Raw genomic sequence first — 11,181 nt, 5'->3', positions numbered from 1 at the left:
ACATTGATGTTTACCAAGTGATCAACGTGTTTGCCTCAGAGAAATGTAGAAAACTAGACTTTTTCTAAATTGACGTTGGAATTTGTTCACTTTGAGATTGACTTGAAACGCATTCAGATGTTGAAAGTTTGTGTCGATAGTTTTTCTTCTTGTCTTTTACTTGCTTTCATGAATTTCAAAAACATTTATAAGATTTACAAAATACTCGAGGGTTAAAACATATTGTTTAACATAACGGCCTAGCATAACATTTTATTTAATTAATTACTATAATTATGTTTATGCAGCAAACAAAGTGGAAACTAGCCAGCAATAAGTGTATTAAATAACAATATAAAATCAACGTGTCGTTGCTATTAACTTTATTCTTGTCATGAGACTTAAATCTAAGTAATATTTTATGATACATATGGTCTATGAATCATTCCTATTTGTACCAAATATACTCCAAAGCGCACCTCTGACATTCTAGGGTCAAAAACAAATTTAGGGGAGCATGCTCCAAGAACCCCCCCACTAGAATTCGGCCTTCACATTGATTCCATCCAAGCTACGCCCCTGATCTCACATGACCGAAATAACGGCATGCATTAATAATAAAAAAGTCGGAAGATTAATATACGTAATAATTTGTACAATTTAGACGTTAATGATACATTGTGTATTGATAAATAGTTTACCAATACTTTCGATATGTTTCTGTAAATTACTTTTTTGGCATCGGATTTAAACTCAAGAGACGCTCAGTGGGATGTGACGGGCTTAAGCCACAATAAAGCAAAATAGAGGCGGAAAGACCATCATGCATTTTATTTTAAAAAAAGGAAAGAGTATTGCGCATTCGTACCACCCCGATTCATGCGATAGCCCAGTGGAAGAGCGTCGGTATCGAATGCGGAAGGTCATGGGTACTGTCCCCCGAATGGGCCTTACTGTTACAATCGGAACACCTCGGCCAGTATCCAACAGGTATTGACCTCGGAAATCAATCGGAACACCTCGGCCAGTATCCAACAGGTATTGACCTCGGAAATAAATCGGAACACCTTGGCCAGTATCCAACAGGTATTGACTATCTCGAAGCTTGCCAGAGATGCCGTAACGATTGTGAGCCATACTGATAGACTATAGCAATGGGTACACATGGCCTCTTGCCTTCTGGCAGTTGGTTAACCTAAGTTCAAATGGCCCCTGCCAAGCGCCACATGCGTCTGAATCATTGTCTGTCTCTAAAGTGTTGATTGAAATTATTTTGGGTACATATAATGAGATAAACAACACATCTGATTATATTTAGTGCCTTTGATATACAAGAAAGAAACTTCTAACCCTTACCCTTCCTTTCTTGTCTATCAAAAGCAATGTACAATTATCTTCGATATCACGAACTAGGATATGTTGGTCAACAGTACGGTAAACACATAGTATGCAATGTATAATTATCTTCGATGTCACGAACTAGGATATGTTGGTTAACATGCGACATACACATAATTTGCAATGCAATGCACAATTATCTACGATTTTATTTGTTCATGGCCACAAATATATCAATTACATGTATTTCAATATTTAGTATTTAAAAAAAACACACTTGTAACTTATAGTTCCTTGTGGCTCTGACCAGATGGCGGTCTCATGTAAAGAGGGAGTTTAAAAGTACTTGCATGGCACATTAAATCTGAATATACCAGTAGAAACCGCAGTTGGCTAGCGTGAAGTGCCTATAGCAACGATGTGCCGCTTACAAACCCTACGCCCTACCTCTTACTTCATCACTGTCCAACCTTGGGATCAACCAAAGTGGAGTCTGGCATATAAAATGCCTTCTCATATTTGAAATCATATCTGCTTTGAACCACGTAAAGAAATGTTGTTATTTTATCAAAAATAAGTTGATCTTTCTTCGATTTCTGAAAATAATAATATGTCTTTTTTTTATGTAAACGAATATAAATACTGCACTCAGAGGTTGTCCGGTACCCAGCGTACTCTGCACAAGAGTAATGAAATGGTAAGGGCAAGTAACCCCGGTTACACATAGGAAACACACAACAGTTTGCTTTATTTCTGTTGCTTCTTTATTTTCTTTGGGGTTAGTATAGATATGTAATGCAATTTCGCGGCAAAAAAATAAAACGTCAAAATGCCAAAAGTTGTGTCTAAGTCTCTTGTTTGTACCGATACGAAGGATGAGGAAGAATATCAAGGAGAGAAACCATTAAACGTTTATTATTGTATTTGCGGACAAATGTGTCTCATTCTAGGTATATAATCAACATTCAACCTTGTTTTTCAATTTGGGGTCGGTGGAATTACCGAAATCCCGAAAATCCCCGTAAATACCGAAAATCCCTTCCATTCTCTGAGGTATATAGCGTTTTCTTTAATACGCCCGGATTTACTACTGTATTGTGTTCGAATGTTGTATGCCGTAATTGTTGGAGGTTGTAGAGGGGTGGGGTAGTCCAAATAATTGTACGTTGACGGATTTTTTTTAGATTTTTGATATGGCAAATCCTTCACGTACAAATTGTTTAGTATCAAAAGTGGGTAGTTGTTCCGATCAGGATTCCGGGTTAAAGCATATAGCGTCTATAAAATATCATAAAAACAATGATATTTGCCAGATAATGTTATTTTATATTAGTTCCGTACACAATTTTTTTTTTATCCAACTTATAATTATGAATTTGACGGCTTTTCTTCATTTCATTCTGTCAAAACATAACGATATATACATGAAGGGCACCTGCAAGGCTTCAGGGCACAGTTTTAAATCGCTCGGAACATTTCGGCCATGGCCGAGTTGTTACGATTGTATAACGAGGTCTATCTCGAAGCTTTGTCGGAGGAGGCCGAGTTATTACGATTTTATCGAGTTGTTCCCCTTCGCATAATTGTTATCTGTGTCAGTCAACTTTCGTTTTATTGGAAAGGTAAACAACTTGTTTTAATGCATTAAATGCTTGTTTAGTGCAAAATAACATTTCACTTACATAGCAAAATATGAAAATAACTCTTTATGATGAATTTCAACCATAAAATACTTCACTTAAAACAATTTCAATATTTTTAAAACACCCCCGTTTTTTGCACATTCCCGTTTAGACGTTAGGGATTGGAAGAATCCCGTATAACACGTCTATTATTTTAGACTAAGGGGTGGGGAAGCCTGGGGAGGGTGGGGATGGGGGTCGTGGTGACTAAAACCCGGGACCCCCTTTCATTTTCAAAAGTTCGTACAAAAGAAGAGTATGCGAGGAGGTTCTTACGCCGTTCCTTCAAAACTGCATTGTGTTTTAGTGGGTTGTATGCTGTATATCTTGGTATATCTCATTTCAAATTGTAGAGGTAAGGGAGGGTAGGGTCGTACCTTACCGTATACAAAAAAGTATGCGAGGGTGTGTACGCCGATATTTAATACTTCATTTTGGTCGTCCTGCCAAAGTTGTTGGTGGGTGGAGGGGGGTGTGGAATTCGGACGAGGGGGATGGCTAAATCCCGGGAAGTCCTTTTAATTTCATATATGTTAATGTTTTAACGACTAGTTCAATATCACATTTTATTGTGTTTGATTGCTATTCGTATTTTAAGTATATCGTATATTGAATGTTTTAAAGGTGTATTATTTGTTATTGATATTTCCTGTAATAAGTTATCCGTTTATTTCGTTGTAAAGCGTCTTTGAACGTGTGGTTAAAAATGGTGCTGTATAAGTTAATCGATAAAAAATAATTGTGTATTGTGAAGTTGTGTGTCGAGAAAGGTGAATAATTGGTATCAAGCGGGAGTATAAAAGAAAAACGCTATATACCTCAGAGAATGGAAGGTATTTACGGGGATTTTCGGGCTTTTTCGCAAAAATTGGCTCGTTCCTAGACAACAAATTAAAAAGTTGGAAAAAAATTCAATCTGTGAGAGTGCAGATGTATAAAATAATAGGAGGTCAAGGATTTTAATCCTTAGATAACAGACACCAGTATTCAGCGTCTTCCCCTCATAAAGGAGGCATACATGTTCTGAACCTAATCCTTATAAATCTGATTTAATCAGTATTGTATTTACTCAACTCACGGTAACTGTAGGTTGGACAGCACGGTCGTATGTATTAGGATGAACCCCTCAAACACGTCTTGTCGGGTCCAGGATTAGTTTAAGAGCGCCGCTCGCTGCCACACATGCCCGAAGCTTACTAGATTCCTATCCCGAAATATAACCGGCTAACTTATACTATTACTTTCACCACATCAGTTTTCCCCCCTAAAAGAAGGCATACAAATTACGATGCAAATAAATGTTTATATTTTACAACATAATTATTTATTTCAAAACTGGTTGCACTCGATGAACAACTTGTACCATAATGAAGTTTATCAAGTGATTTTTTCCCATCCAAAAAGCCTAGGGCTGTTTCCCCCAAATGCATTAAAGAGCACCTGAATGTACATGTTTAAAATGTTTTTTTGCTATTAGATGCTTTTTTTCAATTTAGATGTCCCGATTGAAAAGTTGCCTTTGCGGACGAGAGACGGGGCTCGTGTGATTGACAGCAGTAAACGAGCTTACAAGTTCACATGTGATCCAGATGAAATTATCTACCTTCAAAGGTAAAGAACAAATGTAAACGAATATGACAATTCAAGTGTTTTTGATAACAAAGTCAGGTATTTTTTGTATTTTTCTTATCGATACATCTGAAGATGGCTGTTAACAATGTGCACTTTATATCTGTCATGATCAAAGGGCACATTCATAAGCTGGTAATTAGGTTTACTAAGGTTCCAGTGACATGGTGTGCTCGAGGGTCCTATTTTTACTATTCAAACCAGAAATGCATGATTTATCTCTCTTGTGTGTACCCTTAACTATTTTTATCTAGAAATTGATGCACACCTTGCAGTTGTTTTTAGAATGTCAGAAAAAAGATAAATCATTTGTGGCAAGTCCTCTACTTGCGTCATGATGCATAATTTTAATGCCTCTAAAAGTTGATTTACTTTTTAAAGTGATTTGATAATTTATGCATTAACGATAATAACAGAAGTGGGGCATTAATGTTTGGGACTTCTCTAGCATAGGGTACCAGTAGGAATTTTCCATCATTACCAACAAAAAAATGCTTCCTTGGCCTTGAATTTTTATTTATCTAATATATTTGTATGAACATGTGAACTTTTATTTCCAGGCCTAATGGAATTGAGAAGCAGTATAGACAGAAGTGTAAAAGGTGAGAACATTTTTCAGGAGTTCTAAAATTATGGTTTAATCCGTAAGTCCAGGGTTAGGGGCTCTAGGGGCACCTTTTAGATTGATGAAGATTGGATTGATTTTTCCGAGGGGGTCTCTAAAATGCTGCCAAAATCATGTGATGCAGTTTAGATGGCCTCTGAAATACCAGAAAACATTTTCAACTCCCCCCCCCCCCCCTACTTGTCCCCCAAAGGCGCTCTGCCCTTGACCTCTGTAGCCCCCATACCTCCAGCTTTTTTCAGGACTGTCCACGTACTTATTTTAGCCTGCGACAGAAATGAAACAGTTTTTATCAGGTCATGACTTGTCAGGTTGTAAAGACACAGTATATTTGCTTTTTCACTTGTCTTTTGTATTTAAAAAAAAATCATAATTTTGTATTGTTATAGCCTTAGTGTTATCAGCTTGTAATGTTAAAACTTTCACCTTGGTCAAAACTTAAACATGCAATTCAGTGATAATACACACATGTTTAGTATGTTCCAAAAGCTCTGGCTTTGACAATATTCAGCTTTTATGGCACTTAATTGATTTAAAAACATCAATAGACAAACTACATGTAAGGTACCTAAAGTAATCATGGTTTTAGAAGTTAACCAGGTAACATGGATAAATATTGGTCAACCTAAACTTCAAGGATAATGACTCTTCAAGGTGGGGTGTATCAGTGATTTTTTAGTGCAATTTACTGCCTTGTAAAGGCTGTTTCCCCTGTGAAAAAAAGTCCATTTTCCCCATTTTTTTTCATTTTTTCCCAATTTGATAAATGTAGATATTGTTAATGAATAAAAAAATAATGAGAATAAGAATTACTCTTTCACAGCATAATGTATGCATTAAAAAGTTATATCATGTGTATTTGACATTATATTATGGTCTGATTTTAGATTTTCCCAAAGTCAATTTTTTTTCCCAATTAGTAAGACACAGGCGGTAATTATAATTCCAAAATAAATCACTGGGTGTATGGATCCCTTACGGTACCATCTCCAGGGTTGTGGTACTGTCATGTTTGAAGTGGACGGTGCATTGAAGACAGATACAATTGTGTTAAATCATAAGATCACAACTACTATAGAGTTAAAATGAACTTCAATACCTAAATAATGGAGCTTTAAAGATGTTTAAAATTATGTTTATTTTAAAAGATTATACACACTGTAAATGGAAATGAAAATTCCATACCTGTTTTAGATGTGGTCTATGGATAGCCTACCACCACCAGGGTCGGAGTACAGTCATGTTTGCTGTGGATGGTGCTTTGAAGACTGATGGTGTGAAGAAAGATGTGTACAGCCAGATTGCAAAACCAAAGAAGGTATATAAAATAAATGGTAGTGATAATCATAACATTGTATAGTTTTAAGCATTGATGAAAATGTGGATGCAGTGTTGTGTGTGCCAGTTGCTTATTCTTAGTATTATGATGGTTCGAAGAAAGAGCCTCGTTTCCAGCCTACTCATGAGCCCTTGAGTTGGATTTTCAATCTGTACTGACAACACTACATATAGATTTTATAAGTAAAGCCCACTTTCAGTCAGAGAAAGCATAAGGTGTCAAACTTAGCTTGATGTATAGAATAACCAAAATGTTTGAATGATTTCAGGTGACACTGACAAAGCATACAAAGAACATGGGCAAGTTCAGTTCGGTTACTGTGTCAACCATGGAAGATGAGGAGGAGGAGCTAGAAGCAGTAAGTAAACAGTCTTGATCAAACCAAGACTGTTACATGTATATATTCAAGTTCCACACAGTTGTTACTTCACTTTGCTGCACATTTAAATCACCTGACTGTGGTTAATTTCATTTATTTCATATTTACTTTTTGATATGAAACATTTCTTTCTTTTAAAGATTGACCCAAATCATAAAGTGATGAGATAAAATGAAATTAATTTCTTCAATTTAAAATGAAATGCTGAACTCCAGCAATTTTTCATGCGTTGTGTCAAAGGTCCACAAGGGAGATGATAAGAGATGAGATTTGTATTTGCTATGAATGATCTGAAAAACAACAACTGTCAAATGCTATAAACAGCCTAAATCAAACCCAGATTGGACATTGCCATGAACAGTGTCCATTAATCTGAGACTTCCTAAACATTGTTCCAAAATATTTACAGGTTACATTGTGGTCAAAATTAGCACAAGCCCGCAAGCCCTGTACTGGTAAAATGTCTTTCAGGCTTGTTCAAATTCTGAATATTATATAGCAGGGCTTGTTTAAAAATATGATTCCATGCAATAGTATAAGAATTCGGGCTTGTTCATCCAAAAGTCTAATCCCGATGGCTGGTTACAATCAGTGAGCCCGCGTTCATTGAGCATGAATGTCAAGTTTTGTCTATATACAACAGACTTTAGTGGATGTTAATATTTTTAATTAGGCTGTCTTAAGTGGATTTAAACAGTGGCTAAAATTTCTTAACAGCCAGTGGTTAAATCCCAGCAAAGAGTTATAGAGTTCTAATATCATTGAGTTTTTTTTTTAAATATTTTACTGCCTGTGCCTTGCAAATTTGGAAAAAAATGTCTGAATTGGGGAAAATACAAAATCAGATCAAAATAGCAAATATAATGGCAAACATACATGTTTTCACCTTTTTATGCTGTGATAGAGTTAAACTTGTCAAGATTTTGTTTATTTTTTAAGAAATTCATTGCTTTTTTATTCACTTTAACATAATGTGCATTAATGAAATTGGGAAAAAAATATTAATTCTGGGGAAAAATGTACATTCTTTCGCAAGGGAAAACAGCCGTTAGAAGGCAGTAAATTGCACCAAAAAATCACTGAATATGCACTGGTAGCCTTAATTAATCAACTTCAAACATCCTTCGACAATTTTTATTCAATTGGAATGACTTTTTGTTTAAATGCTATCAAATCTATCTATGGATAAAAGTTGCCATTAGGAGCTTGCATAAAATTCGTTTCATGGCTGGGGTTAAATAAAAAAAGTTGAGTTAAGAATCGCTCTTCCAGAATGTGAAGACCTATAACATGAAGATTTGTTTGCTATATTTCATTTTTCAAGACCAGTATTACTATTTTCACAGAACTTGTTTTTTCACGTGTTTCCAGAAAGAAATTGCTGATTCCTACGCTGCCAATGCCAAGGTCATCGAGAAACAGATGTTACGGAAGGGAATGAGCAAGAGAAAACTAATGGAACAGGTAAAAAAGGGTTTGAGATTTAGGGACTTTGAGTCGCCTGCCAAGCATGGCATGCACATATGGATTACTGGGTCTGGCGCTATTGTCAGCGTTGTTTTTACACTTTCATTTCCGAGTAAAAAGGTGGAAGGTCAAGATCATGGTTTCATTTACTATAGAAAGTAGGCCCTTTCTGTTTCTGATCAATAACTTGGTGTAGAGCCTTCAAACTATGCAAATTGATCATTATTAGTAGATGACCCCTATTGATTTAAGGGTAAAAAGGGCAAAGGTCAAGATTGTGGTGACCTTGGGTATAAATTTTCAGAGACTCACCTCAAGTATTACATTCGTTTGCAGAAATCTAATGTTCTCAGGCTAGGAATCTTGATATTGGGGTTTGACACATATAACGTAAAACATGTAGCAACACTCCAACTAAACAATTTGATTTGAATAGTAAAATCATGAAGTTGCAATATTGAATCATGAATTTGTCAAGTTGAAATTGTGAATTTGCGCAATTATGAATTCAAGAAGTTTAATTGTTATTTCATAAAATGGAATTTGTGAAGTTGTAATTGTGAAATTGTGATGTGTTCGTCCTGTCACCTTAGTAGGCCAGGCATGACCATTTCATTCTACTTCTCTCCCTCAGGACTAACGTTTCTTAGCTGTTACTGTTACACCATTGTATTAATCTGTCCTTGGCTAGGCATGAACATTATTCTAGTCCACATTCACGGCAACACATGTCCTATACTTTTACATGGCTATACTTTTATACCTGTGCTATTAATCTGCTCAATGTTAGTCATGAATGTTTTATTTTTGTCCACTTTCACCCCTACGTTTGTTCTTACAGCTTTACTGTTTTATCCGTGCTATTAATCTGTCATAGGCTAGGCATGAACACTTCATTCTAGTCCATAATGTCTAGTGTCATAATGGTTATACTGTTAGACCCCATAATATTAATCTGTCCCATAATGCAACATTTCTTTTAAACTTTCAGGCTGCAGAAGAAGCTAAGAAGATGAGACCAAAGGGAACACTGATTGACAAATGAATGCTGGATAAACATTTCTAGATAAACAGCTGATGAAAATTCTGAGATTCCAGGATTAACATTTGAAGACTTGGGTTAAACCCTGATTGACAAATGAATGTTTACTTGGGTTAATACCTTATTTTGAAATGAGTCCTTACTGGTTACAGTCTGTGACTTTACCCTTACATTCTAAGACTTAGGTTAAACCCTTATAGACAAATGAATTCTTTACTGGATACGGCTGTGACTTATACTCCACACTTCAAGACTTCGATTAAATCCTTATTGACAAATAAATGCTTTCCTGGATACAGTCTGTGACTTAAACCTCACACTTCAAGACTTGGATTAAATCCTTATTGACAAATGAATGCTTTCCTGGATACAGTCTGTGACTTAAACCTCACACTTCAAGACTTGGATTAAATCCTTATGGACAATGATTTGTGTTTGTTTGAAGAGCTTTGACTTAACACCTCATACTTTGATTTACTGTCTGAATTCAGACATTTCCAAAGGAAACCTTTGCTGACATATAAATGCAAGTTTTTGTAGGAAGCAGGGAAGATAAAATCATGGAGCAAATCTTGAAATACGGATTCAAAGATTTCAAGTTCATAAATGTGTGTTAAGTTTGTGTTTTACTAGACATTTGAATTAAAAATTGAAAGAATTATAGATGTTAGTGTCTTTAAAAATAGTATTAACCAGTGTGTTTGAATACAGTTTCATCTGGGGTCTAACAATAATATATGTGAAAAACTACAGAAACAAGCTCAGAAGCTAAAAGGTTAAACATAAACCCGGTTTAATGGCACTGGGTAAACGCCAAAGACATAGAACACAAAAACACAAAATCACAAACAAGAAACATGAAAGAACCGCACAAAACTCCACAAACAACACATTGCATAATACTATATATAAAAAACTAGGTAAGTTTCTCAAGGATTTAACTACATGTAAGAACCCTAACACTACTTTGGGCATAAGTCCCTCGTACTCTTAACAATACTCTCAGATTTGGATGTACAGTCTGTTATCCTAGTAAGATGGAGATATAAACTACGACTATGGTTCAAGTTTCAGTTAAACCCGTTTGGAAAAAGTTTACCATCAGAGATAATCATGAATGTGTATTTTTAAAATATGCATAATTATATTTTTGCAATCATACATTTTCTTATAAAACAGAGTAATGCTTGCCAGTGCCGTAGGTAGCTATCTGGACAGTAATATATGACAAATACATACATGTACATGATGTCAATGCAAACTTGGTGATAGTACCACTGCAAATTGGGTATATAGGTCCATAATATAAGGCTTATCTCTGTAGTAGCACGAACATTTAAGGCCAAAATGGCGGCAAATGCGCGCGCACACACACACACACATGCACACGCGCGCACACACACACACACGCACGCACGCACGCACACACACACACACACACACACAACACACGCACGCGCACGCACGCACGCACACATGTTGTCACTCTGGCACACGCATCATTGACATGTCAGCACTACAGTCAATATTGTATTTTCATGATCTTTATATTTTGCTACTTTGGTGTGTCATCTAGGGTAAAAAAAAACCTGGTCTCTGGAACTAATATTTTGATCTTCTTAAAATTGAATCAAATTACTTGTATGAACGATATCTCTGACAAGTATAACTATGGGTCTTCTTGGTTAAATAACTGCGACA

General features: G+C 35.8%; 1 protein-coding gene across 1 annotated transcript; it reads left to right on the top strand.

The window, feature by feature from the left end:
* Nucleotides 1–2,113: 2,113 nt before the first annotated feature.
* Nucleotides 2,114–10,141, top strand: LOC128240220 (STING ER exit protein-like). The gene is made up of 7 exons (XM_052956738.1): nt 2,114–2,267; nt 4,496–4,610; nt 5,189–5,230; nt 6,448–6,571; nt 6,861–6,950; nt 8,343–8,435; nt 9,430–10,141. Exons 1-7 carry the CDS (start codon nt 2,147–2,149, stop codon nt 9,481–9,483), a joined length of 639 nt encoding a protein of 212 aa, XP_052812698.1. The 5' UTR covers nt 2,114–2,146; the 3' UTR covers nt 9,484–10,141.
* The last annotated feature ends 1,040 nt before the right edge of the window (nt 10,142–11,181 follow it).

The sequence above is a fragment of the Mya arenaria genome, chromosome 7, assembly GCF_026914265.1.
Source record: "Mya arenaria isolate MELC-2E11 chromosome 7, ASM2691426v1".
In the NCBI taxonomy this organism is placed as follows: domain Eukaryota; kingdom Metazoa; phylum Mollusca; class Bivalvia; order Myida; family Myidae; genus Mya; species Mya arenaria.
This window is presented reverse-complemented; position numbering and strand designations above follow the sequence as displayed.